Below are 27,970 nucleotides of genomic sequence, written 5' to 3' on the forward strand. Positions count from 1 at the left end.
GTGCCGAGGTAGTGTGACCATTAATTATTTTCATTAGGATTTATTTTTATGGCAATTTAATTCACTTGCGTTAACTTTACATATGTGGAATTCGTTAAAGAGGAGAACAAATTGATCAAAGCAATCTTATACAAATTTTAAATTGCGCGCTATAACCGAGAATCTCTTTTTTAAGGAATCTCGTCTCCTCTCCAACCATTTCCAAGACTAGAGACCGTTGAACTTGTACTTCAATTATGCGAACTGATAAAGGATTTCGTCCTTCATTTTATTTCAGCTGTGCTCAGAAATTATAAATTAAAGAACACAAGATATAATTAGTGTTCTTTACCAAAATATTTTTAGCAGGAATAAAGTAAAATCCATTTTCATTGAAAATATTAATCAATGTTATTGTTATATTAAATTATTGTTCATATTGTATTTTAAAAATCTTATTGCTACTATCTATTGAACAAAATACAAATCAAATATAATCATACGGCGCCTGCTTTTTGGTTATTTTCCGCTTGAAATTCAAAATAAAGATTTTTCATAATCATGTTTTCCCCTCATATTTTTGTTCTTTCACATTTCGATAGGAAAAAAACCGATAGAACAAACCGATTTTTTAGTGGCAACGCCATCGGTGTGGGATGGTGTTGCCATTTTAATACCGAAAAAAAAACGGAATTTTGTCTTTTCAGTGGGACCGTTGCTGATGTTAGTAGTAATACCAACGATACAAATAGCCAAAATCCAACAAAAAATCATCGATGAGCCATTTTCGCAGGAAAAAAACTCTCTTCGCAATGAAAAAATAGGCCACAAGTTGAGTGAAAAATGTGAAAAAAGAAGTTTGAAGGCCAGGAATAAGAAGTGCACGCGCAGATCCCCCTATTGACCACCGCATAAAGCCGTTTCCGCGAAGTCCGCAGCATCATAGTTGCGACCTGTGTTGTTTGCCAGCGCCTAGCATCACATACACACCCACACGACCCGTAGATACAACTCAGCAGCACACACGCTCACGCGAACGCACACAGACGCAGGTCCGGTCGTGTGAAAGCATTTAATTTAGTTAGTGCCACAGAAATACGCGGAGTTGGGCGAATCCGCATCCAACTACACAAATTGGAAGCCAGCGAGTCACAACATTGCTCTGCACTTTGAAAGAGCGAAGGAAAAGAGAGAGTGGGTGGGGAGAGCGAGAGCGTCGATGGTGCCAACACCCAAGCTCAGCACTGATCTCGCAGCGAACACATAAACAATAAACAAACGGCGCGTTGCACGGGCGCAGTGAAAGTAACAGCAACGTAATCGCCTCTGGCTGCAATTCGGCTTCCATTCATTGCATTTAGCACGACAGTGCCCCAAGTCTTCGACAACATCACAGCGATAGTAGCAGCAACCAAGTGCACCGCCGACAGCCGAGATGGGCAATTGTCTGACCACACAAGCGGGGGATGTCGATAAGGGCGCCGCCGATCGTATAAAGCTGGATGAACCCCCATCCATTGGCGGGGTCGTAGGCGTGCCGCAGATAGCAATGCCCTCGCACTCGGGCCAGCCCACAGAGCAGATTCGGCCGGTGCCACAAATCCCAGAGAGTGATTCTGCCGGAGCTAACGCGAAGATATTCGTGGCCCTATACGACTATGACGCTCGCACCGACGAGGACCTGAGCTTCCGCAAGGGCGAGCACCTCGAAATATTGAATGACACACAGGTGAGTCAAGCAAAGAGGAGCGCTGATAGTAAATGTGTACGAGAACAGCCGAGAATCAGTTGGATCTGAAGCTAATAGTGTGTTTCTTCCCAACAATAAAAAGTGTAAAAAACACGAGGGAATAAGGTCCTTTGTGTCCGCCCGCCACTATTTTATCTCACCAATAGTAAATCCTACTCTAACGATTCAGATCAGATCCCCATTCTATTGACTGATAACAATTCTAAGAAAGAATTACAAATCCACAACATTGATTTCTGTACCCATAGTTTTACTAACACTTGGGAACTAAGCACTAGTTCCAATGTCCAGACGTATGAATGAAGGTGGATGAACAAAGGATGGACAGCATAACATCCAAGTCGATCTACATAGCCCTATCAGTCTGTCTGTGTGAGCGAGTGGATCTCAGACTATAACTGACAACCATAGAATGCGGCATAGACACCCCTGTGGTCCATTAGGTTTCAATTCCGTTCTCAACCTAATGCATATCAACTTTCTATTCCAACAATATAAATTTCATAAAAATACAAAAAAACATGTAAGAAAAGCACGTTCTAAAGCTTTACCGGTGTATCTCGTTCCCAGTAATTTAGCAATCGGCAATTTGCACAGTTTAATTGGTCACACATGGATCTAATCACATACAATTCGAAGTCATTCCAAGCATTAATAAAATACAAGGGATGCCTAAAATATGACTATTGTTCTGTTAATGCCATCCAGTAGCAGGTTGATTGTCACTACTCACAAGTTCGCTAACATCTGGACCTACTATTAGTGTATAAAATACTCAGATGAAGTAAATAAAACACTGATAAGACAGTCATCCGAAACATACTCTCTATGTTATCATTTTGAAAGGATTCCCAATAGCAAGAATCTTCTTGGCCTTGATGTGTTTGCTGGAATCTATGAAAATAGCTCATGCTTATCGTTTATTAAAAATATTTTATGTGTCACATAATGGAGTCTATATTGTGAAGTCCATCACGTTCTGGCGATATCATTTGTGAGCTTCGCGCTCTCGGTAGCTCTCCACATCTCCATGTTTGTTGATTTCTCCGGTTACCTACTTCAAAGGAGAAAACAAGTGGAACCCTCACGAAAATAATAGAATTAGCGATTAAAGAGTCTATTGCAACATTTACGTTTGAGGGCGCGGAGACAGTCACCTCTCACCCCGAAGCCGAAATATTTATCTTGTGCATATTTTAAGATTTTACGTCAACTTAGCCATGACCACCTCAGCGACGAGGGAATGTAGCCGCTAAAAGTGTGACGTAGCCCCTGGCTGCTGGCCAAAAGTTGCGTATTCCCTCCGTAATGGAATCATATCGTCTTCAGATTCCGAGGGACAATGGGAATTTATTTATTATTTTTTGTAATGTTCCTCACGATACTCAATGTTAACAAGGGATATGTTGCAGTGGTTTTCTAATTTTTGGTCAGTACCTATATGCACCGCAGAGTCTAGAAAAGCTATTCTTCAATATACTTTTGAATGATTTTAATAAATGAGTATTTGAATTCTCGAATAGGTATCGAGATATATTTAGGGATGCATTGGTTAGCACCCACCTCTGCCGGTTCGTCAAATGTGGTTTAGTGAAAAAGGTTAAAGAAAAGTACAAAAAAGAGCGGTAAACACCTAGATATAAGTTTATAGATGCGTAGAATCGATAGCGCACTACACAAAATGTTTAGCTTTTAAAATCAGCTTCTTCAACTGTTCTGTTTCGACTGTTTCAACTGCATCTAAATACATACAAGTGCATTGGTTTCTTAAGCTTTAACCGATCTTCCCCCTGGTGCGGTGGCTGAAACCAAAAACATTTGAAAATCGAGTACCAAAACGTAAGCCCATAATTACTGAACGGTTTATTTTCATTTTTCTTTCCTATATTTATTTTTACTGTGCGTGCGGCACGATGCGTTATTAGGGACTATCTGGAGATTACACCAAACAGCTATTGAAGTTTTTTTTATCTGAAATATTAATAAGAAAATTCCTCCCAGATTAGTGTTTAAGAGCAAGAGTTGTACCCGAACTCAATAAATTTCGTCAAGATCAAGATTTAAAGTCAAATATTAAAATGGTGTCTGGTAACTATATCTACGTATCCACACAGACTTCACAGCCAATAAAATATAGATTCAATTTCAAATTTTTTACTTTTTCGTTTCATAATACCAACCAAGGGCGATTGGTGGCTGGCGCGCAGCAAGAAGACACGATCAGAGGGCTACATCCCATCTAACTACGTGGCTAAATTAAAATCCATCGAAGCAGAACCGTAAGTATATTCATTATGCCTGGAAAACCATCTAAGAACTTTCAATAGGCCCCTAAATTATTTTACAAATAAATGTGACAAGTAGACTTTGCGATTATTTACATTCGCTTTCTACATGGTCTCAATATGGTTCTACACGGTTTAACAAAATGGATTGCATACTTTTGGGATTAATAGAAAAACCCGCTCCACTTCAGCTTAGATTAACTAAGCCTATTTAAAATTTTTTACAAGGAAGATAATATTAAACAAATGAAACAAGTAGCATTTTTTTGTAAAATTAATTATTCCGTTATTTAGAAACAAATTAAATTAATACGATTATTGTATCTGTTTGTACCCTTACTTCTGAAAATATTTGCATATTTATGTCTATGGATTGTTTATAGATTTCTTTGGGTAGGTGCTTTTATTATAGAAACGTTTGCGGTGTATTAATAAATAACAGCAATAGGGAACAGTCATGGCAAGGAGAAAATATATTTATTTTCTTTAAAGTCCTTTGAAGAAAGTCATTGCTAGTTATTGGACAAACAATTTTGATCTGGTTGTTCCTTGAGTTAATTTATCAATTAAATGAGTTCCTTTCCATGTTTTTTTGTTGATTAAAAAAGCGCTAACAGTTAAAAAATTTTTAAAAAGTATTTGAAGCGAGACTATTTTTCATATTTATGCAGCTTTTTTTAAATATTGAAAAGGTAAAAGATATTTTAAAATGAAACTGATTGTTAACTTTGTGACGTAACATTTTAAATTTTACATTGTGTCGTTGAAATTTTGTATTGGCCAATTATGCATCGAAGCTTCCTATTTCGTATTTAAGTTGGGAGAATACTGCATCCGTTTAATAACCAATTTAGCTAAACATACGTTTGCATCACCATTTCGCAGTTCTCATAGCCGTGGAGGAGAATTTCTAGTGGCTTGTAAGCGCCTAAAAGTAACGAGAGCCCTTGCCAAACCAATTAAAGTTTTAACGATGTTGTACCCCACACATGAGTATTCACAGGGAAACCGCAGTTTCGAGTTCGATTGGAGCCAGCTTTGGTTTCATTTACAGTTGAGCTCAAACGAAGTCAATTTTGGCTTTGGAGTATTTATTTATTAGCTGGATTATTATTGGCTGTTTGGACAAAAGTTCTGGCTTGGGTTTTGGGCTTAATAGACAATTAAGCTCTGGCTTTGAAACGTGCGAGTGGCTGGGCCGAGCTCAGTTCGAGTAATTCGAGTGGCCGGTCCGGGCGGTGTCAGTGTCAAGTGCCCTAAACTTGACCCAATTCCGAGACAAGACTCTTAATTGCCTAGGAAGCTTCTTTGGCCGAGATTTCAGTGGCGCACATTCCGAACGAACGAACACTGTGTTTACCCAAATCAGGCAAATGCATTTCACATACTTGGAATGAAACTTTATCGAAATATTTGAAAGAGAAAAGAAACAGCTGCGTAAATTCAAGCTTCAAGAGACTCGTCTGATGCTGCGATGGAGCTGGGCCTGGGCGTAGGGAAAAGTTCAAAAACCGGTAAAGCGGTCGCCAACAAAAATAAATATCATTGAAGCCATTAATTACATTTATCTTGCCCGGGTTGCCCTGGCATTTGCTGTGCAGTCGGGCAGTGGGCTACTACATGCTGGGTGAGAGCCCTCAGGTCCGTGGACTTGGCGTGGGCCAAGTGCATAAGCATGCACTTCATGTAGCGTTTCCTAACGCCTGGACTCTCGCCTCTTTGGTTTCAAGGCCATCCCAGCCCATGTTACACCCGAAAACCCCACCCCAAACGGTGATATTATTTTAACCTAATTGAGGGCAATTGTTATCCGCTTGCCTTGGACTCTTACCCATATGCATAAATCAGCATTAAGTGGTAACCGGTAAGTAGCAAGCTGGGCCACGGAACCCCGAGCCAGCTACAATCAGCTCTCGTTCAATCCATTTTATTTAAGAGTATTTGCCATGCAGTAAATACTGCTGTCGTTCATTTAACTGTGCTTTCTTCTTTCTTCGCCTTAAGGACCGCCACTTGAACAGTTTTATTTTTCCGAGAAGTCTTATTGTCGCGTTCCCCGATATGGTTTTCGATTTCTGTTGGTCATGCAAGATGCCTCTGCGCATTACATATTGTTTATACTCGTGCAGATGCAAATTTACCCAAATTTACCCAAAGTTACCCAAATCTGAACCAGTACTGCTTATATATGTTTATGTGTTCCATTCTGAGGGTCCTTCTAACTGAATCCGTAGGATTTCGATGGCCTTCTGCTGGACAAATTTGAGTACAGACTTGAGTACATTTCAATCATCTCAAACCCTACGTCTGGCAAGCGCAGACGGCTACAATGCAGTGACGTCAACGCAGTCGAGGTTCGATGTTTTTCCAGAATTCGCCAGAGCCGAGGTTGAATCTCGATTTTGATTCAGGTGAAATTTTTTTGGGAAATACACGGGCTTGCGACTGAAGTGGTGATTTGTTTGTCTTGTTTAACTTGGTTTGCTTCCGTTGATTAAAAATATGCTAGTAAGGAGAACCGATTGCAATGTGTGGAACGTTTCGGCAGTAAATTCCCAAGTGGTCATAAATAGCTAATAATATGCTTTGATGTCACACTGCCCCCTAGACTGCCAATGAGCAATCTCATCAAGATGTTGTGCGGGGCTCCAGTATCCGATAGGAAGTTCTGCCTAGTTCGTTAACCCAAAACGTATACAAAACCACCCACAAACCCAAAAATCCATTAATCCTATTTTTATTCGAATCCAGCTCCTCTCATAAATCACCAGCGAAAAACACTTATTCGCAAATCAGCTCAATCGCCAAAATCCGAATTTTTTGCGCGGTATTCGCGAAGTATAAGGGACTTCCTTTTGGGACCCTTTTGCGATTATTCAGTGTGTCTTGAAATAAAGATATTCAGTTTTAATGGCACTCAATGGCTTTTATAATATATTAAATAGCTAGTTTGCTACAAGGATTACTGAGTATCATTGGTCGGTAAAGAACTTTCTGCCTCTGCCCAAGCACTTAAAACCCCAGAAGCGTAGAGCCATTGCAAGCTTTAGTCGAATTTTAGATTTATATTTGAGCAGTTGTACTTTTTGAAGAGTCACTCACTATCACTGCGACAGTTGGCTGTGATGTGCGCACTACATGTGTACACTTACCGACTTGTTTGTTTTCGTTTCCCTCGATTGTTTATATTGGATAATCCTCAATCTTCCGACACGGAAGACGACACCTGACGCAACGCTCAATTAAGATACGCCCGCCCGCCCCTCCCACAGTGCTGTTGTCGCCGCCTGAGCTTTGTTCCGATTTGTGCGATTTTTGCTTTTGGCAGATTTCAATGTCAGTGGCACTAATTCATTGTATGCATATTGATTTGCCTCGTCTGATTATTAAAATGTATCGAAAAGCGATCAGATAGTGTGGCTGCTGATACCCATTTATGAATAATTGAAAAACGGTTGGGCCATCGCTTTGGCGCAGTGTAAGCTAAGCTATTGATGGTGAAAACATCGTCGTACTACAAGTGCCTCTTTTATCGGCCATGTCGCAAGAGAAGGTCGTTGAACTCCGCGAGGATTACTCCGCCAATTACTCTGGGCCTTACCAGCCCGACCGAGCTCTTTACAAATCCCTGCATGCATGGAGACCCGATTTAATTCATCGCTTGATTTTGAATCATGTGACGTGTATACATATTTCGATGGTGTGGCATATTAAACAATGTTCAATAGAAGGCAGTTGTTAAAATAATAACAAACAAAGAGTGGGAAGGAAAGCTTTGTTGGGAGTCGACTCATTCAACCGGGATATTCTCAAAAATATGCATTATGGGTCGTCCGAATTCGTGTTGATCAAACTGGAGTAGCTGTTGAAAGAAAACAGTTGAAGCCACGGGCAACGTTCGTTCATAAGGTCAAGCTGAATATGGTGACTAGTGTTTGCACGCATTTGCCAATTCGGTTGGCACATACGGTAGCTGGCAGTGTGTTTTCCACTGTGGAGAGCAACTTACTGAGAATATGCTGATTAGACCTGTTGTTTCAATTCCCGAAATTGTACAGGAAGCAAAATACGAACCGTTAGCCGGACATTCGATTAGAAGCTGTAGTTTTTCACTAGCTCAAGTTGGGATGAGGTAGATTGAAGGATAAATCGGATTCTGTAGGCGGCTGTTTAGTGACAGTTATTGGGGAGTTTCGAGGATGATACAGTAACTGTCAGGTATTCTCGAACTAGACATTTCGTTCGGTTTTTAATTCTTTGTTGTAAAGTTGTAAAGCGCAAAGGGATTTTAAATAAAAACTTCAAAATATGTTAAACCCCATTCTGTCTGTAAACAAATTTTTTTTGCGAGATTGAGGAATTAAAGTGAAGCAAAAAAGACTGGCTTTGATGCGCCTTAGATAATAATATTATAATATTGCATAATATTGCAGCAGAGACCACCTACCAACATTTATAAAAATAAAATGTATTTTAGATTATTTTAGTTCAAAAAAAAAACCACGAGTATTTTCGCATTCACAATAATCAAAAATTACTCGATTACTTCGATTACACTTGTTTTGTCGACCAGACTACCTTATAGTTATTGTATAATGGCTTAGAACTCCCTTAATTTTGACTCTTATATTGACGCTTGAACCTAGTCCCAAGCTTATAAGAACCTAAAATAGCTTTTGCTTCAGCGTTCTATAAATAGTACTTACACAACAAGTTTCGCCTAAACTTCAAAAATATTTCATAAATATATAAGTTATGCCCCCTCTTTACCTGTTTGCTAATTAATTTTTGTAATTTTGTCTATTTTCAGGTAAGTCTACACACTTAAATATATCTTTCTATTGAGGAAGACTCCTTTAACGGAGTGTTGAATCTATCGAGGTAACATCTAGTTCGTACGAGAGCCTGATTATACTAGTATTAGTGAAGTACTCTTCCTAACTCTACTCTAACTAATGCAATTGTACATCACTCCTGTGCCTCTTTGGCCACGGGAATACCCCTACGTATTCCACTCGAATCCGGACTACCAAGCACATTCGGTTCCGATCGCTTGGCATTCCTTATCAATGACGGGTTCAATAGCGTTCAAAGCACCACACACACGGCAGACACGGCAGACACACCACGGCGCAGCAGTGGCATTTCGATTCGCATAATTTGACTTCCAGAAACGCTACATCGCCGCGTTATTTTTGATTTGTAAACAAATTTATACGACCTGACATTTTGTCAGTGACAGCCCCAGCAGCGGCTAATTATTCTCAACTCGGCCTGATCTTTGCAATCAACGCACTTGTGACTAATTGCAGTCCCGTAATTGCTAAGCGGTGCGCCGGAATCACTCATCTCGAAGCGATGTGATCTAAGAGCGCGAAAGCTGCGGCCGAGCGCCGAAGAGCGCTCGCATGCTCGCGAGCTCGCGATCACCTGTTGGACTTCTTGGCCAGGTTATAAGAGAACGACGGCCGCCAGCTCGGGAGAGCAATGGCGAGAGCGGCTCACCTACACCGCGGCAGCAAACTTGGCTCAAATTGCTTTTGTATGGCTGGCTGGCAAGCGGCTAAAACCTTTCTATAAAAATTTCATGAACGTATCAGTTGTCTGCGGAACGGTGCTCAAAACGGACGTGCTAAAGACACGGAACATCGGTGCTACTCGGTTCGGTTTCTTTCGACTCGACGCTATTAGATTCGATTCCGCTCGATCCGATTCGGAAATCACTCAAGTACATAGGAAACCCCGAATAGAATCAATCGCCTTAATCGCCTGCCGCGTATCGCGTTGGGCTTCCTTGTTCGCGATCCACTTACGCCAATCGCTGCCAAAAAACTGGTTGCACGTCAACAACGCTCGTACGACGCTGAGCATTTGTGTTAGTGGCATACTTCTAACGGCCGCCAGTGTTTCCTTTGTTCGGCGTGCACTGGGCTCCCCAGGAAGAGCTCCGTAGGTGCACCACAATATGGAGCAGTAGTGTTCCCAGCGACAGAGAAGGTACGCTCGAGGTCCGCCTTCGGAGATCCGAAAGAGACGGAACCTGCCTGGGAAGCGGGCGCAGAACTTTCTATTTTCTTTACTGTTTCGCCGTGCTTCGCTGGTTATGCGACTACATTTTCTTTGACCTGGCCTGGCCTGGCCTGGTCTGGGCTGGCTGGCCAACACACCCAGCTTAGCTAGTTGGAGCCACATCGGTGTCGCCCCCGCCATTGGATTATGTAACGCTTTCAAAAGTCGTCCTCAGGTCTTGCGGGCACTATCGGTCGGTATGTGCTAAAATGCACAACTTCTCCGCCATATGAATGAATTTTGTGCGAATGTGGGTACGAAAGGGTAGCTTGTAGCACATGGCTTGCTCGTTTTCGTACAGAGTACACGACTGCAGTTGGATACTTGCTTTTTCTAGCCACAGTTCCAGCCGCAGAAATCATATCTATTTGCACTTACGTGACTTAAACAAACTGCACTATTCCGCGCATATTCTCCAAGCACCAGCTACACCAGCTTATGCTTAAACCGGGGTTTATCTTCGGCGTACTCGGAGCTCCGCCTAGCAATTGGTTCGCCATTCGCCACTCGCTCGCCTTTATTTTCACGTTTTTCTTTTCGCATCAGGCTCCCCCGGAGCAGTACATTTCCTGTACTGCCAGAGTGAGTCATGCCAGAGTCAGTCAGTCAACAGAGGCAGAAACGATAAAAACTCAGATACAAAATATTCAGTTGAAAACCCAACAAAATCGCTTTCAAGAAGAGTGTGTGAGTGGCAGCACCAGAAGAGCCACAGAGCCGAAGAACCGAAGAACCGAAGATAGGCAGACAAAGCTAATTGTTTGGGGTCTTTGCCGTTCATCGGGCTCCAGCCGTTGCTACCAATTTTCAGTTGATTCTCACTCTTTGGATATTGTTTCTTAAGGTTTATTTTTTTATTTTTTTAAAACCAAAGAAAAGGGAATCTTTTTAAACACACTTTGTTCTCCCAGACTTCCCTTTTCATCAGAGTCCATCAGTCAACATTAATAATACATATCTTGTTTCCTATTGGGTTTCCTAGTTGCCCTTATTAACTTGAATAAATATTTGAACTAGGGGAGTTTTCTATCCAAATATGAGTCGCAAGTTCCGGAAAAGGCTTCGCGCTGGATTAGAGTTTAATAGGCCGAATGATGGCTGCCACTAATTTTAATCAGTGATCTTTTTTCCATTGTGCAATGACCCAAATTGGGGGCACAAATCAAAAGCCACCGATTTTAGTCACCCGTGAGGTTTATTTTGTGTTTTGCTAGTGGATGTCGGTCTGTCGTTCGTTGGCCATGTTTTTGGTGGCCAAAAAGCTTACCAGTCATTTGCACATAAATAGGCAGCAGCACGCGGGCCATCAGTGTCTCAGTCGCGGACTGGCCCGGCCGTCTGTTGCCCCTGGCTAGCTGATTGGGCTTGGACTTGGACTTGCGTTTGTTTTGGGAATGAAGTTAGTTTTCTTTTTGTCTCTGCGGAGAAAGTACCGGACCAAACTTGAAATTAGTAGGCATCGATCTTCCTCGGCTACAAATATCTCCCTCTTGCACTAATTAGCTGTGTATTATGTGGGGCGTCTCTCGCGTTTAAGTGCCGGAGGGCTGCAGGCGCCTCGGTTTCATAATTCTGGACGATCGATGGTGGGATGTGCCACAGTAGCACCAGCGGCGTCTGAAGTGGCGACGTGTTGCGGCAACAAATGTTGCAGGATGCTATTAAACATTCCATGGCAACAGCCAAGAGAGCTCGGCTTTGATTGTGAGGTCTGCACAAAGGCAAACAAACGGCTATGAGAAACCACAAAACCGGTTCGAATTGGGTCGTAGCACTTTTGAGTGCAATTGTTACCTTTTAAACCACAGCCACAGCCACGGCGCAGCTATCGCACTCGACTTCACTACGCTCGCTTTGCAGCTCATTATGCTCGTTATTATGACGGTCTTGTTCGGTTTTCTTGGCACGCGCTGTCATAAAAACAAAGCCAGCCCCACCACCTCCCACACTGCAAACACAAACAAAGCGAGCGATATTTTGTAATGACCATGTTTCGCCCCTGTTAGCATAGGTCAGTCAGATGGTTGCGCTGAGGTTTGGGCTTCTGTTCGCGGACCCTTGCCCAGTGGCCTTACCCAGTGTAGCCTCGCCGTCCCTAATGCCGCGGAGCCAGCGCCACTATTTACCCAACTCCAGGGCGAAATACATAAACAAACCCGAACTATTGGTTCGCGGCAGCTAGTTGGCGAAAAAAGCACCTCTAGACAAAACACTCGGCGGCGGGTAGGGCCAGAAACGCTTTCAGTCTCCTTTCGAGAATCCGATTCCGAGACGAGTTCAACAGGTTTTGTGGTCGGGCGTTGTTATTATGATTATTGTTGGCGTTAATCGGCGGAACAGCTGTTTCTCTTCAATAATACTTAACTTTTGTTGATATTAAATGCATACCCTATCGAAAGGGAAAGTTGGCAGCGTTTTGGGCCCGATTCGACAGTATCAGGATAACCATATAGGCTATCCCACCAAAAGTATACTTCTCAGAGCTTTAAGAACCTTTACTTTTGTTTACAAGATTGATGCCAACAGAAATTGTATTTGGAGACTGTCAGAAATTGCAAAGATACTCTCAGATTGGTAAAATGTGGATGGAACATTTGCGGAACAGAGTATCCGAAGGGGGAGTTACTTGGGGCTCGGTGCTATGAGTCAGCCCCCGAAAGATGTGAGCTAAATAGCCGATATTGGGAAGTCTCAGCAAAAAATACCCGAAGATTGCGAAGAAACAGTTACGCCTTGATGCAGTCCATGATTTTTGAGTTTTGCTTTGCCGTTTTCTGCTTTATGTTGACATTGACATTTGCTGATGCTGGTGCTGGTGATGGTGCTGACAGAGTTCCATGACGTTTTACGACGGCAGCGCAATCCGCCCGCATTCTTTGCGGCGGCCAGCTCATGGGCTGGGGCAATCCATTTGGCAAAGACTGGACCTGTTGGTTTTCTTCGCTTCCTTGGCCATCCTGTCTCAAGTACCCCTTTGTCGGCTCTTCAGCGAGCTACGAACTGCTACCTTGTGCCAGCGCAGATCGTATCTCACCCGATCTCGGTTATTTTGGCTGCATGGGCAGATCGACGATCACCCAAGGAACCTTCAACTTGGCCGCTCGGCCAGTTTCTAAAAGCTCAACTTTTTGGTCTGATCTCTGGTCCGCTGGTTCGTTCGTTCAAGAGTCTGGGGTCATTGAGCAAGCTGCCGCGTGACATAATTGCTGCCAATCAATTCAGCCTCATACTACAACCCACAATAAATTAGCAGCCAAATTTTCCATCGTCCGTTACGTATTCTGTGTGCATGAATCAGATGGCGTCCAAAACATGTTTGTTATGACTATGGCATCTGGCAGGTAGCAGTTAGCAGTTAGCAGTTGGCAGGTGGCACTTGCCTTTCAATCGATATTTCGGTGTCCAGTTATTTCTCCACTGAAGAATAAAATCGTTTGTCGTCTTCCCCTAGACGTCATCTGGTATACGCATCACGTCCACCTCTCCAGCAGTTTCGAGTGTTTGGCGATGCGTTCCATCACATGCGATTCTCGTAAAGTATTCCTAAATCTTTGCACACGACAGCAACGCTCTTTAAATGAACTCAAGGCTGCGCGTCACCTTTGTTTGTTCCATCTGGGATTACCTTAATTTAGACTGTGTCTGCAAAGGATTTGAAACCAGAGTTTCTAGATCTAGATCAGCGAAGTTTCCGAAACAGTGAAGAAATCGTCTAGTTGGGACCGTCTCGAGTCGTGTTCTCCGAGATTCTCAGCCTTCTTAGCTAAATGGTTTTCTTTCTCCGAACAGCCGCTAGCCACGCCACCGAAGCGCTCCATCATGACAGCTATGCCCGTCGTATGGTGCACCGACCCCAACTCGGTGAACAACAAGCCCACGGCGTTCGCCCTCCACGGAATCCAACTGCAGGGCAATGTCACGGAGAAGCAGGTCCATGCCCTTCGGGACCTGGTCAACGCCGCCGCCGAGGGCCGGCTCATCCTGCCCTCGGACGGCACCTTCACGCTGCTGGACAGCGGTCTGAGTATTGAGAGCTCCATTGTGCAGGATCAGGATTCGCGGAGTAGTCCTGTCGAGGCGGTCCAAGCCAAATGTGCCAAGAACACGTATATTCTGATGCCGGTGAGCAAAGCAGAGGGCTCTTCTGGCTTTCGGCAGGAGGGTGGAGCCGCGGGAGCAGTAGGAACGTCGTCTATCGCGGCGGCTGCCGCCCAGTTGGAGTTCCTGCTGGAGTCGAAGTCCGAGGCGGACACGAATGCGGAAACGGAGACAGGGACAGCCGGCTCTGGCGGGGAGATTCTCTACGAGCTCCTGTGCTGCGCCAAATGCATGAACGAGCAGCGCACCGGGCATATCGGATTGTGTTCTGGTCGGCGCCAGCCGCGCTGCCTGAAGGGTGTCGCCGGGAAGAGCAGCGAGTACGAGACGGTCAACGACTCGGCTACGTGGCAGCTCCAGCTGGATCCTGTGAGCATTGCCAGCAAGTACGCCCGCCGCCAGCAGCGCCACAAGCTGCACGGCACCGTCTCCATGGGCATCGCACGTAATCGGACCCATCGCCATCACAAATTACCCATGCACAGTGTTAAAATCTTTCATAATCGCAGCAGTTACACGCCAGCAGCAACAGCCCCAGCCACCGCATTAGCAACAGCAGCATGCAATGTGGGCGGAGGCCGAGAGGTGTCGACAGTTCCGATAGCGATTCCGATTCCGATTCCCAGTCCGAGCTCGAATCCGAGTACGAGTGCGAATCCCCATTGCTCACCCAGCCCAGCCACTAGAGCGCACCGCACCAGTGAAGCGTTCAGTTTGTTATTGACAGCGGCGCGATCTACATCGCTGGCAGCAACGGGTGCGGGAACGGGAACAGCAACTGCAGCGCCAGCGTTGCCCCTATACGCAGTGGTTAACAAAAGTCGCGACTTGACGGGAAGCGCCCAGGGCGAAGACTCCGAGGAAGTGCCCGCGTCCGCCATGTTGGCCGTGGTGCCCGAAGAGCCGCCGCAGCCAGTAGTAGAGGGGCGGGATTTGATTAGCTTTGACGACGATCAGGTGCAGCCCGACGGATCTCTGGCAGGGGCGTCGCTCTCCGTGGACCTTTGCGCCCCCAACGAGGCGGACGCCTTGCTTGCCCTGCTGGACACCCCTCCGCCCACGCCACCGAAGCCCTGCCTGCCCGGCAGCAACAGCTCCAGTCGCAAAACCAGCTTCGACTCCACCAGCACCCACAGCTCCATGGACTCGGGCTTTATGGAGATGCAGAACAAGTTGGACGCATTGGCTGCAGCTGCGGCGGCCGCGGCAGCAACTGCAGCACCAGGAACAGCTTCTCAGGGCGAAGAAAAAGTCACGCAACGCAACTACAAGGAGTGCCTGACGCAGTCGCGGAACCGGCGCAAATCCTACGAGGAGTTCAAAGCCATGTTCGCTGAACTTACCGCCGCGGAAACCACCCAGTCGGAGTCTTTGCCACCGGCGGTGGCAGTGGATGACGCAACAGCGGTGGGCAGCAGCTCTTCGGCACCCCCAGCTGGCCAACCACTTCCACTTGCTTCCATTTCAGAACAAGAAACCAAAACCAAAGCCAAAGGCACCCAGCTCGGGAGAGGAAAACCGGATTGCGCAAACGAGTTTGCCGCCAGCGCCGATGAAATGGATACCGGCGACGTTGACAGCGATCGCGATGGTGCCAAAGGGGATCTAACAGCAGAAGCAACCGCAACATCAACAACAACAAAGTCTTATGTCTGTAGTACCACCACAGAGGCGATGCGAAAGAATTCCGATTTTCTATCGCAGATTCTCGATCACCAGTTTGCGGCCAAGGAGCGAGCCAAGGCGCACAAGCGTCGCACCTCGTACGAGGAATTCAAGCGTCTGGTTAGCGAAATCGAGCCCCCGGAATGCCTGGAGCCGCTGGCAGCTCCCTCCTCCTCTCACAGCGCCCAGACCGCTACTGCGATGGCCCTGGCAGGGGCACCCACAACCACAGCGCCAGCAGCGTCGCCTCTGAAGCGGCAGAACTCCCGGCAGCGCAAAAGCTTCGCCAGCTACTTTCTGCCCCGCCGGCACTCGACCAAAGAGCCAAAGACTGACAAGGAAAACGTTCCGCTGCACCAGCCGCGCGAGAAGGAGCTGCAGCAGCTGGCAGCCTACATGAAGCTGCCGGCCCACAGGAGCAGCTGCTCCAGCGAGAGCTCTCAGTACAGGCGCAACTTCAAGATCTACGACAAGCTAGTGTACGGCACCATTTACGACATAATCCAGCGCAAGAACGACATCTACCAGAAGTACGACAAGTACATGACCTACGGAACCATCTACGAGATCCTGCACCGCAAGTCCTCGGCTTGTGGCGAGCGATGGCAGCGCAAGAGCCTCAGCTCGATCCTGGAGGGCGGCCGGCCCTCGGGCGACGTCATATACGACATTGTCCAGAAGCGGGAGCGCGAGAAGCAGCTCCAGCAACGGGCCATCGACTTTGTGGCCCAGCCGACCTCCAACGAACTGGCCCTCAGCCCAGGTCACAAGTACGGAACGCTCTACGACATCCTGCAGGGCGAGAAGTTGGATGCCCCGGCAGAGGACACGAGCACGTCAGCACCGGCTTTGAAAACAACTCGATTCGTGGTGAGCCAGGTGGCTGAGTTTCCCTCACCCACATCGCCAGCAGAACATGGCGCGGTAGCAGACACGAGCGTGGTATCCGGAAAAACGAGCAAACCCACGAAGATGCGCCGGCTGTCCCACATCCTCAGCTACTCCAGGTCCGCGAACGAAGAACCACAGGAGAGCCCTGCCCAAGAGGGCGCCAAGCAGAAGCCGAAACGCAGCCAGGCCAAGCGTCGCATCGGCGTGACCAACCTCCTCCTGCCGCTAGACTCGGAGGAGCTCTACACTCGCATCATAGCCCAGCAGAAGAGCGGCTACAAGAAGGAGACGGAGAAGGAGGGCTGTGTGGATCCGGATGCAGGAGCAGAAGTGACCGCGGGCAGCGACAGTGAGGCGGAGCCCTTCTCTCGCAGTGCTCTGACCAAGTCCAGCTCCCTGGACGCCATCTCTCTGTCGGTGGCCACATCGCCGACCGCCTCGCCCTCACCCCCGCGTATCCGCCGCAGCCTCAAGCAGCACCGATGCCTGCACCTTCGCCAGCAGCCGCCACTGACCAAAAAGCACTCCTTGGACAACTGTCTCCAGTCGGGGGCAGTAGCTGCCAGAACGGGGCAGCCGCTGCGGCGCTGGTCGAACCAGGCGCCGATGAAGTGCCACTGCCAGGACGCCATGGGCCAGGAGCTTCCGGTGTCCGCTTCTCCCGCCTCTGGCTCTGCCGCCGACCGCCTGCATATGTGCACCAGCTGGAGCGCCGCGGGCAGTCCAAGCCCAGTTAACACAAAGTCCAACGGCCAACCGGCCGCTGCGCCAGCGACGGCGACCAAGAAAGGCAAATCGCGTCGACTTTCGGAATTTACGCGCGGTGAATTTTTAAATGAAAAATCGTAAGTGTAGCCTCCTAAGTGTAGGCCCCTCCATGCTCCCCCTGTCCCGAGCGCCCCACCCTTGTGAATGCAATTTGCGTACTGTCTATTAATTTATTTATGATTAGAGCATCGCCACGAATCGAACTGTTTGAATACTTTGTCATGTTGTTTTCATCGAAACGGAAATTTCATTGACAAGTAATCGCACCAGAGCGGGGTTTGGCAAAGCTGCCTTACTTTTAGGCATAAAAGTAGGAGTCTTTCAGCCGATATAATGGCTAATTATGGGGTTAACCCGGCAGCGCCCACTCCCAGGGACACCCAACAGCTACCTCGCCTCGCCCCGGTGGTGAATGCCAAAATTTTCCTCTGCAACTCAAGTCCGTAAAGTATGCAGACAACTTCAAGGCCAAAGCGATTCAAATTGGTTCAGCGTGTGAAATTTGCATATTAATGCGAACAGAGCCAAATATTCGTACCAATGTACCAATGTCCAAGCAACTCGCGATCCGACCTAGCGCCAGCGAATTCGCCTGCCGCCCACCTGCTCGCTCGCCGGAGAAGACGGAGGCATTGAAAGTGTGCGATCACTGTGTGCCTATCGTTAAATTGGGGAAAAAAGCGCGATCCACTTGGGGGCCCAGTGCTCTTTTCCTTCTTTTAGTCTAGAGAGTTTTAGAGCTAGAGGTCCCAGCTTTGGGGCGTAGAATACTTTCCTTGCTAGAACTCACATTTGGATTGGGACGTGCCCGAATGACTATTCCACTCCTGGTTTCTACCGTCGATTCATTCAATGGGAAATATGTGGGCTTACTTCTATGGGCCGCCAGCTTATTATCGTTAATAGCTTTGGCATTACTCACCGCTGCTTCTAATTGATTTTCCCACAACCAGACCAGATTCCGAGCTGCGGATTGCGACCAAAGGCTCGACGTAACTGCTACACGTGTGGCCAAGTCCAGTCCGAAGTTACCTTTGAATTGGTAGTTTATGGCGAAAATCCAGTCTTCCCTTTTGAGTTTTCTCATGGTGGTCTAGTTGTAACCCAGAATTCCTATATCTTGCCTTCAGAGGAGTTGCAATGCATTCTACCCGAAAGGTACTACTCATGAGTCGTTATCGCACGCTTTGTCAACGGCTGACAATGACAGTCATTTGCGAGACTTTGCTTTCCATTTGATTATGCAGCTTGGGAGCGCAGCTGAGTTCCACCATCCCCCAAATTAAATAACCATTAGAAGTGCACCAGAACCCGCCATTAGTTTCGTTGGCAAAAAGTTGTCAAAAAGCGCCATCGACAATGGGAAGAGACTTATGTAAACGTTATGTACTCGTGAATGCCGAGCCACAAAGCACACTGGGCGCGGTCAGTGTCGTCCAAGCAGTCGCCCGTCTCCCGGTCCCCAGCTGGGCTTGCCTCTCCAGGGTCTGTTCTATAAACACGGGTTTCCAATGACATGAGTCGGGGCAAAAGTTTCTCTAACGATGTGTTTCAGGTATGGACATTAGGTATTCGCGAGGCAAGCCCACGCCAGAGCTCTGTTCTCGGGGCCCTGAAGCGGAACGCAGCTTCGGACCTGCCCAAAAGATGACCAGGCTGACGTTTCGTTCGTCTTTTGTACCGTTGACACGATACGGTATACACAAATTCGAGCCGACTCTAAAAGCTGGTTGGGTCGTCGTCGATTTCAATCAATTGCCGGCCACAATTTTACGAACATTCTCGCAGATTGTTTCTCGCGTGATGAGACTAGCGTTTGGAGAAGAACAAAGTTGCGAGCCATACCCGGGAAGGGAAACGCCGCTGAAAGGCAGCCGGAACTCTGTAATTTCCCAGCCCCCTATTTTCTATTTGCGCGTGTTCGATGTCTATCTTGCTCTGGTCGGGACCTGGGTGCATCGTTAAAAGCAACGCAAGGCGGCGGTCGACGATCTGAGCGATTCTGGCCAAGCAGCCTCTTCCACGGAAGACACCACCACCACCTAGCATTAACAAATTACTTCTCCATAAAACCAAATCTATTGCCGGACCAAACCAAACCATTCCTAGCCGGTCTGGCTCTGGCTCTGGCTCTGGCTCTGGCCTGGCCATATTTATTTTTAGATGCACCGAACTGGTTACGTCCCAGCTGCTCGCAGTCCGTCTGTCCGTCACGATGTCTGCATTGATTTGGTGTTTGTTTCGCACGAAATGTGCAGCAAGTGCTACGAATCGTTTGCAGCTTGCTCCATCTTGGGCATCCTGTCCAGCCCGCAGTCTGGCTCAATTAAATGGATCCCTGCCCGTCGGAGTCGGAGCCCGCCTTTCGTATCATTGTTGCCGTGTTGCGATGTTGCCATGTTGCTAGTTGCCATGTTTCCATGTTGCGAGCCAACTAGAAAAACTGCATTTGAGCAGGCACATTGTTATTATTCCATCTACATCCATCCGTCTATGCATCGCAGCATGTGTTTACTTGCCCCGCACTCTGCTAACTCGTTGCTATCGGCGCCATCCAGCAATTATGCTTGCCTCCGATCGGTTAGACTTGAATTGGCTGGCTCTGCTCGGTCTGCTTTTAAAAATAGACGCACTCGGGCCAGTTGCTGTGGTCCACAACTGTCAATTGTCGAATACCTCTCTCCACGGCAGGCTCCGCACCCGTAGCTGGATGTCGGAAACGAATGAAAGCAGTGGATAGCTGGGGCTTAGTCCTATTTCAGTCGAATTTCAGCATCAATGAAAGTTCCTCTACGCGCCACGCACCTATGAATTATCTATGGGGAATGCAATTATCTCTCTAGGGATATACAGTTTCACTGATAACTAATAACAATAACAACTCAACTAATCGCAAATGTTATTTTTTGGAGTTTCCGCGTTACATAGACGAATATAAAATATTGCTAGTTTGAATAATGTTTTTGTGATGGATTGCTACTACTATTGTTTTAAATTCCACATCACCAAGCTATGAAAAGCTTAGGGGATAAAAACTGGCTGTTTATTCGAAAAGGGTATCCATTTCTGTGACACAAATGGATTTTTAAATGGTTACACAATCGCCACCTGATTTACAATGTGACTAACTCCAACTATGAGTAACTAAACGATTAGGGCAGTAAGATTCAAATCTAAATACTTCAGAGGTGTAAAATTCACTCAAGCAGCCCTCTAGCCTAGTCCTCCAAAGTTCTATTGTAAAAATCTGTTTCAACTATTGTTTGGCTATGGAAGCTATAGGGTTGGTCCAGTAGCTGAAGGGGTCGGGATAGCCCCTTTTATCGAATGGAAATTATGCAAATCAGTGGCCTACCCTGCGTTGTCCACCCAATTAGCTGCTTTTCTGCGTTATGTACCGATGCGCGATGGTAGCTCAGGTGCTTCTAATTAAGTATGGAAAATAAATGTGTATGGCATGCGGCGGATGTTGGGGCTCTGCGGCCACCAGCCAATTATGGAGAAAGTGACAGTGCAGCAGCCAGACTGCAGCTCGTAACCAGATCCATTTTCTGTTGGTTGACCAACACATTGTGCGGAAGGGGAACTCTTGGAATGCAAAGCCAAAATTTAAACTCACTCCAATGCCCATTTATTCATTTAGTTATTCATCCAATTAGCATAGCCACATGGGCTGCTCTTTGGGGCTGTATCCAGATGGGATGGATAACCTTGTGGATATGGTAGACGGCCTAATCCGCACCACCTAACCGACACTCAAGAGGCCAACTGCTTCAACCCAGCCGATAGACTTGACCTACTCCATTAAATTGCCGATGACAACCGGGAGGAGGACGAGGACCACAGAGGCCCCGACATATTGGCAGCGCCTAAAGTGGCTAAACCGTTGCTCGAGCGGCCGTTGCCAAAGATATGCGGACTCCAGTCCAATTCTAGGCAACCAAACGGCCGGGGTAAACCGACGGACAGGCGCTGCAAAGCCCCAGACTCTCTGGGCCCGCTAGCACATGTCACTCTAGTGGGCACGTTAAGTGGGCTGCCTGACTTTGCGGCCAGCGAATTGGGGGCTGGCACCATTCCTCCAACTGGGCCAGAAACTGTGTGCGCTGCCGCTGCGCCCCTGCCAGGGTCCTCGGAGCCAGACTGGCACATGCCCGCTGGAATTGATTCGTCAATTAATCTAATTTTAACCCAAACGCGCATGTTCGCCCATGTTGGCTCGCTGCAATTAAGTTATCAGCCGAAACCAGCCAAACACGTTGCTCCCGAGATTAATCAAGCGCCTCGCCACCATCCACCCATTGGCGACGGCGAAGAAAAATCCCTGACACGCCCAGCTCGCTGCAGCAGCTATTTTAAGCCAAAACCAAATTATATTGCGCTGCCATGTTTAAAAATAGCTTCAAGTCCACCACTTCTATCTCTAAGGGGTTGCACATGCGCTTTGGACAGTCGTGTTAGCAATGCGGGCTTTGGCCTGCAGCTGAAGCTGCCTAGTTTGGTCTGCTTGCCAACCACTGTCTGTCTAAAAATAAAGCCTTCTAGGCCAAAAAATGTATTCGGAGAAACAAAAGCGACTTAGCACACTCTCGTGCAGCTTCATTGGAAGGCAGTCCTCTAATTACTACCTGCCTCCAGTTAGTTGAAGAATGCGGGAGTAACGCTTCCGACATCAATTCTTATATAATGCTGATCCCAATAGTCTCAGGATCTTTACAAGCAGTTGTGTTGATTTTAGGACATTCTACTAAAGCTACAGCATTCGAATGCCTTTAAAAGTGCATTCAATATTCGTTGTAGCAAGTAAAGTTTGGTTATCATGTTTACTTCGTTTTCAACCAGGCTGCTCCTATTGGAGATCCGGTAGATGGCCATTCCGATTAAATCGTGTTGTATATTTGAGGCATGCAGGACCAAAAATGGTCGGAAGAAGCTGAGCGGGAGTCTATAAATACGCCGACTGACTTTAAAGAGCCAAGCTAGTGGGATCTACTAAGCACTTGTTGGGGCTGATCCGGGATTGTGAAACAAATGATTCTTACTTGGGTAAGAAGCTACTCAACTTCAGTGAATCTTTTGCTGATTAGCTCCGCAATTACTCTCAGCAGTCTTAAAGCCGTATTTTCTTTCTACCCAACTGTTGTAGCCAACCAACATGTACCCCCAATGCCCACAACTCGACGCAGCACACACATGTCGTGGCTGGCAGACGTTGTAGATTCGGCCATGCTTCTGTCATCATCCGTTATCTGGTTTTCGTCACGATTTTGAAAATGTGAATTGGACTGTTATGTAAGAGAGCTGTCACTCACACATTTTAATTCGCCGCCTCCTGCTGGGGACGGCTGCTCTTCAAAATGATAAAAAGAAAATAGACGAGGAGGGCCAGCGCGATCCCAGTTACTTTTTGTATTAAGGTCAATGTTAATGCTGTGACAAATGGGATTGAAATCGCTCAATATTGCCAATTCATGCTAGCCCGACGACAGAAACGCTAGGAAGATGAAAGAAAACCTAGATTAAATCGCTGTTAGTAAGTGTGACTCAGTCGCTTTGCTTCCGATGCTAAATTTAGGATGGAATCGCCATTCCGAACACGCCCCTGAGCCCATCACTTCCGAAATAAATCTCCCCAAGCGCAGTTATGGCACCCGCGGCTGTTAATTCTGATGGGAGTAACTATTGGCAGCGAGTGTAGGGACGGTGGCAGACCCCCCGGGTAATGACTAAATTATAACTGGGGGCTGAGCAAAAAGAACGTTCAAATTGACATTCACATTGGCAACACGTACCAGATGATGCAGCTCCACAGCGGCGGTCTGTGGGCCCCCCACACACAGCCCAGTACCGCTTCCCATATGGAGAGTGAGAGTGGGAAGCAAACAGTGTAACCTCGATAGATCGTTTTCCTCAATAAACTGGCCGATTTATGGCAAACACTCGACTGGGGCAGATCGGAACACTTTCTGCCGTCTGGAGTGTGTTTACCTCACATTACAACAATTTCAATTTACAATTGCCTTACTAATTTGCTTTCGCCGTTTGGCGCTTTCGTTGCAGCTGGTACTTCCGCAAAATTAAACGCATTGAGGCTGAGAAAAAACTTCTACTGCCAGAGAACGAGCACGGTGCATTTTTAATTCGTGATTCCGAGAGCCGCCACAACGACTACTCGCTATCAGGTGCGTGCCATACAAGGCATGCGACTGCCCTGGCCATTAGCATTATTTCATTATTGTAATTTATTAATGTTTGAATCATTTGCAGTGCGGGATGGCGATACGGTTAAGCACTATCGCATCCGTCAGCTGGACGAGGGCGGCTTCTTCATTGCCAGACGCACGACATTCAGGTAAGAGCTGATCCGAGCCACCATTGAAAACCTTACTGATGCATATTTCTTCCCCAAAACACAGAACCCTGCAGGAACTGGTCGAGCACTACTCCAAGGACTCCGATGGCCTGTGCGTCAACCTCTGCAAGCCCTGTGTCCAGGTAAAGTTGCGAGCAGGTCTCCTCGAAGCACCTTACATTTGCCTTGGTTTAATCGCGCATTTTGCAAACTGCATCCGACCAGCCGCCCAATGAAGCGAGCTGGCGATGCCGACATTCGCATCTGACATCGTTCCTCATTGCTGACTTTAATGCCCAGAATGTATATACTAAAGAGATTTTATATTTTCCTGTATTTCTCACATTTTTCTTTGGTCTACTCGAAATTATGTTTGTGAAACGATATCCTTACAAACCGATAACAAACGCGAAATACTAACAAAACCAATAGACAAATTCTTTTTCGGGTGTCTTTGAGGTAGGACTACTATCTTAAAACATTATGATGTGCGTGTGTTTATTGCCCATTGACACAGCAGTTCCAACTAGATTCCACTCTCACCGCCAACCAACACCTTCACGATTTAAATTATCCGATCATGTTTCATTAGCCATTAATTCCAAATCTGAACCCTCCCACCTGTACAGGCACACAGTCAGCGTTCAAAGTTCAGTTGAGGCGATCGTCCGCCACCCAGCCATTCAATTTGACCATTCGGCCCGGCACTTCAGTAAAGGGAAACAGACCAATAGCCTATATTTTGCACACTGACTGTCTAGCTTTGAACCCAAACTACTAACCAAGCCTACTACTCGCATTAAACATTATTCGAACAATTTGTAAATAAGGCCTAAGTGTACGCTACAACTCATTGCTCAATTGGCACGACCATTTCTTCAGCAGAGGCAGTCGGGCCTGAACGTATTCACGTCTTAGACGACATTCTCTAACAAACTTCTTGTCACACCACAGATCGAGAAGCCCGTCACTGAGGGACTCTCGCACCGAACTCGCGACCAATGGGAGATCGACAGAACATCCCTCAAGTTCGTGCGCAAACTTGGCTCCGGACAGTTCGGCGATGTCTGGGAAGGACTGTGGAACAACACAACACCCGTGGCCATTAAGACTCTGAAATCGGGTAAGTGCGTCAAGCATCCCAACAACTCAAGTGAGCTCATATCGAACATGCACCCATTCTAGGCACAATGGATCCCAAGGACTTCTTAGCCGAAGCCCAGATCATGAAGAAACTGCGCCACACCAAGCTGATCCAACTGTACGCGGTGTGCACTGTGGAGGAGCCCATCTACATTATTACAGAGCTAATGAAGCACGGTTCACTGCTGGAGTATCTCCAAGGTATGCCGAACGGGTGTGACCGCCCAGACATCTACTAACATTTTCAGCTTGCATTTCCGAAGGGGATCAGATCATTTCGCGCACTCTGCTCTCGCTCCGCAATTCAGCCAACAACCACTCGCTTATCATGTCATGACAACTGAGCTTATTTGTGTTTTTAATATCTTTTAGCCATTGCAGGCAAGGGTCGCAGCCTTAAAATGCAAACTCTGATTGACATGGCGGCGCAAATAGCAGCCGGTATGGCCTATTTGGAGTCCCAAAATTACATCCACAGAGACTTGGCGGCGCGCAACGTGCTCGTTGGCGACGGAAACATCGTCAAGATTGCTGACTTCGGCTTGGCCAGGTAAGTTTAATTCGAAACAAAAACTTTTAGAGGATATTATTCATTTTTCCAAAAAGAGTAGCATTTTTTAGCTTCCTTGTTATGTAATTAATATATACAAATAAATAATACCCAACGAGACCATATGGTTAATTTTAGCTTTTTTTTTTAAGATTATTCAGTTGTTTTAAATGTTTTTACCATGAATACATAGTCTTAGATACGTTTGCTAGAATATCTTGAAAAAATATCGTTAATGTCTTGAAAATTATCAACTTTTACATAATTGTTTCTATGGACAAAGTATATTTACAAATTACAAATCTTAATCGCAAACAAAAAATTTAAAGCCCTAGAATAACTCCTATTTTAGCTGAAAGTCCTAACAGTAGAATCACCAGTCATTGGAGGATATTAAACGTTTAAATCCCTACATTTCATTTCAGACTTATTAAGGAGGACGAGTACGAGGCTCGTGTTGGTGCACGCTTCCCCATCAAATGGACGGCTCCCGAAGCGGCCAATTATAGCAAATTCTCTATAAAATCGGATGTGTGGAGCTTTGGCATTCTCCTCACTGAACTGGTCACCTACGGACGCATACCATATCCCGGTGAGTCAGATCTTCATTTCCGGCAGTCGAGCAGCCTAATCAATGTTCTTATCTTTACCAGGCATGACCAACGCAGAAGTCCTCACGCAAGTGGAGCACGGCTATCGCATGCCGCAACCTCCCAACTGCGAGCCACGGCTGTACGAGATCATGCTTGAGTGCTGGCACAAGGACCCGATGCGCAGACCCACGTTCGAGACGCTGCAGTGGAAGCTGGAAGACTTCTACACTTCCGACCAGAGCGACTACAAGGAAGCACAAGCCTACTGATAAATGCTTAACGGGAGCGCCATCCGTGAGGGTGGCATCCAGCTATAAAGCTGCACATCATCGGGATGGGATCACCGGGGATCCCAAAACGGACAATTTGTTCTAAGTTATATGTACTTGAGTTCTGCACAGATTTTCAACGTCTGCCAAATCCGGCCGTGGCTCCCGATGGGGGCGAGCGGATATCGGGTCTGCTGGTCTTGGTAACTCTATACGATATGATTCACGTTATTAGCGTTTAAGCTAACAAATATTTGCTTAACTGGAAAATGGACTCGATGTTTGACTGCAACTGCAAGTGCAAGTGTATTGGTTAATTGTATTTTTGGTGGATAGTGATTTTGAAAATGTTAAATTCGTCTTTATTGTTTAGTATGAGTATTACACGCATACTGATATTTTCGAACTGATGCGTTCTGGTACACTTGTAATGTTTGCCGATTAATATATCACATGTATTATTATTCATATAACGCATATAGCATATACATATGTGCATACACACTTATATATACGAACACATATATATAAATATAATTAGGTTTATAACCGTATAGTCAGATGTATGCCTAGACCCTTTATTATTCAATATGCCTGAGCATAGTCCCCAGCCCTGCCCTACTTTTACTAGTTAATAAGCCGATCGGAGAACGATATTTGTAGTCTGCAAATATAAAGGAAATGTTTCACTTTTAGTAAATTCATTACGTACGTGTCTTACCCCAACACTCATTCACCACTATCAACGACTATATGCCTAATCACAAACATAAACGGTTCAAAATCAACACAAACGCCACTCATCAAGTGCTACAAACGCGTTGTGCTGCAGGCGACCAATCCATATGATTAATGTTTTAGTTTAATTGTAATTTGTAATAATTTTATAATATTCTGCATATGATTATATAGGCGCATAACACATATGAAATCATGTACCCTAGAATAAACGCAAATAAAATTTTCTTAATTTATACAAATTACACAAATGAATAAGGTGCAGAATCAGCTCGCCATTAACCATTTTTGATTTTATTTTGGTGAGTATTTCCCGAAGCAATGCTCTTCCGCAAAAATCGGCATGATTCTAACAAAGGTAAAAGCCTATCTACCCGATAACGCATTACTTGAAGGCTGATTTTTTAAATGCACATTAACCTTAGTATGAGTTCTTATACAAGCTGTAAAAACTGTAATGCACAAAGTAATACATTTGTGAATATTTATTTATATAGAAAGCCGTAACATGGCACTCCAGCAACTTAAATCAAAACATAACGAGTTCAGCGAACTGTTTGAATTGTTTATCCAATTTTGATAGCTACCATGCCCCAAGCCACTTATCGCGAGTAACAAAAGCAGTCATATTTAATATGTATGTAAAGAAGGTTCATTAATAACAAAGTAATCTTTTGATTAAAACCCCAATTCAAACTTCTAATTGGCTCAACTCTCATCCAGAGCGGGCTCTCAATCTAAGTAATCTAGCACGTAAGAAAATATACGAAATCTATCCGATTAATATATAAATATATATGTATATATATATATATGTATA

The 27,970-nt window shown here is 46.0% G+C and overlaps 1 protein-coding gene across 3 annotated transcripts; it reads left to right on the forward strand.

Annotated features, from left to right (window-relative positions):
* The first annotated feature begins 712 nt into the window (after positions 1 to 712).
* Positions 713 to 27,932, forward strand: Src42A (Tyrosine-protein kinase Src42A). Of its 3 annotated transcripts, none has more exons than XM_017248604.3 (10): positions 713 to 1,708; positions 3,914 to 4,008; positions 23,566 to 23,687; positions 23,773 to 23,857; positions 23,922 to 24,000; positions 24,812 to 24,980; positions 25,043 to 25,201; positions 25,373 to 25,550; positions 25,976 to 26,142; positions 26,204 to 27,918. In XM_017248604.3, exons 1-10 carry the CDS (start codon positions 1,415 to 1,417, stop codon positions 26,410 to 26,412), a joined length of 1,557 nt encoding a protein of 518 aa, XP_017104093.1. In that variant the 5' UTR covers positions 713 to 1,414; the 3' UTR covers positions 26,413 to 27,918. The 3 variants fall into 3 exon arrangements, with proteins under 3 accessions (XP_017104093.1, XP_070134617.1, XP_017104091.2); XM_070278516.1 differs by lacking the exons at positions 713 to 1,708; positions 3,914 to 4,008 and adding exons at positions 9,606 to 10,011; positions 13,873 to 17,582 and having other exon boundaries at positions 25,382 to 25,550; positions 26,204 to 27,932; XM_017248602.3 differs by lacking the exons at positions 713 to 1,708; positions 3,914 to 4,008 and adding exons at positions 9,609 to 10,011; positions 13,873 to 17,582 and having other exon boundaries at positions 26,204 to 27,931.
* The last annotated feature ends 38 nt before the right edge of the window (positions 27,933 to 27,970 follow it).

This window comes from Drosophila bipectinata, chromosome 2R (assembly GCF_030179905.1).
Source record: "Drosophila bipectinata strain 14024-0381.07 chromosome 2R, DbipHiC1v2, whole genome shotgun sequence".
In the NCBI taxonomy this organism is placed as follows: Eukaryota; Metazoa; Arthropoda; class Insecta; order Diptera; family Drosophilidae; genus Drosophila; species Drosophila bipectinata.

Excerpts from the sequence above, each read along its gene's own strand:
- Src42A (XM_017248602.3), top strand. The coding sequence starts at position 13,903 with ATGACAGCTATGCCCGTCGTATGGTGCACCGACCCCAACTCGGTGAAC. Across the intron at positions 23,688-23,772 it reads CAACGACTACTCGCTATCAG|TGCGGGATGGCGATACGGTT; the intron begins GTGCGTGCCATA and ends AATCATTTGCAG. Across the intron at positions 23,858-23,921 it reads GCCAGACGCACGACATTCAG|AACCCTGCAGGAACTGGTCG; the intron begins GTAAGAGCTGAT and ends CCCAAAACACAG.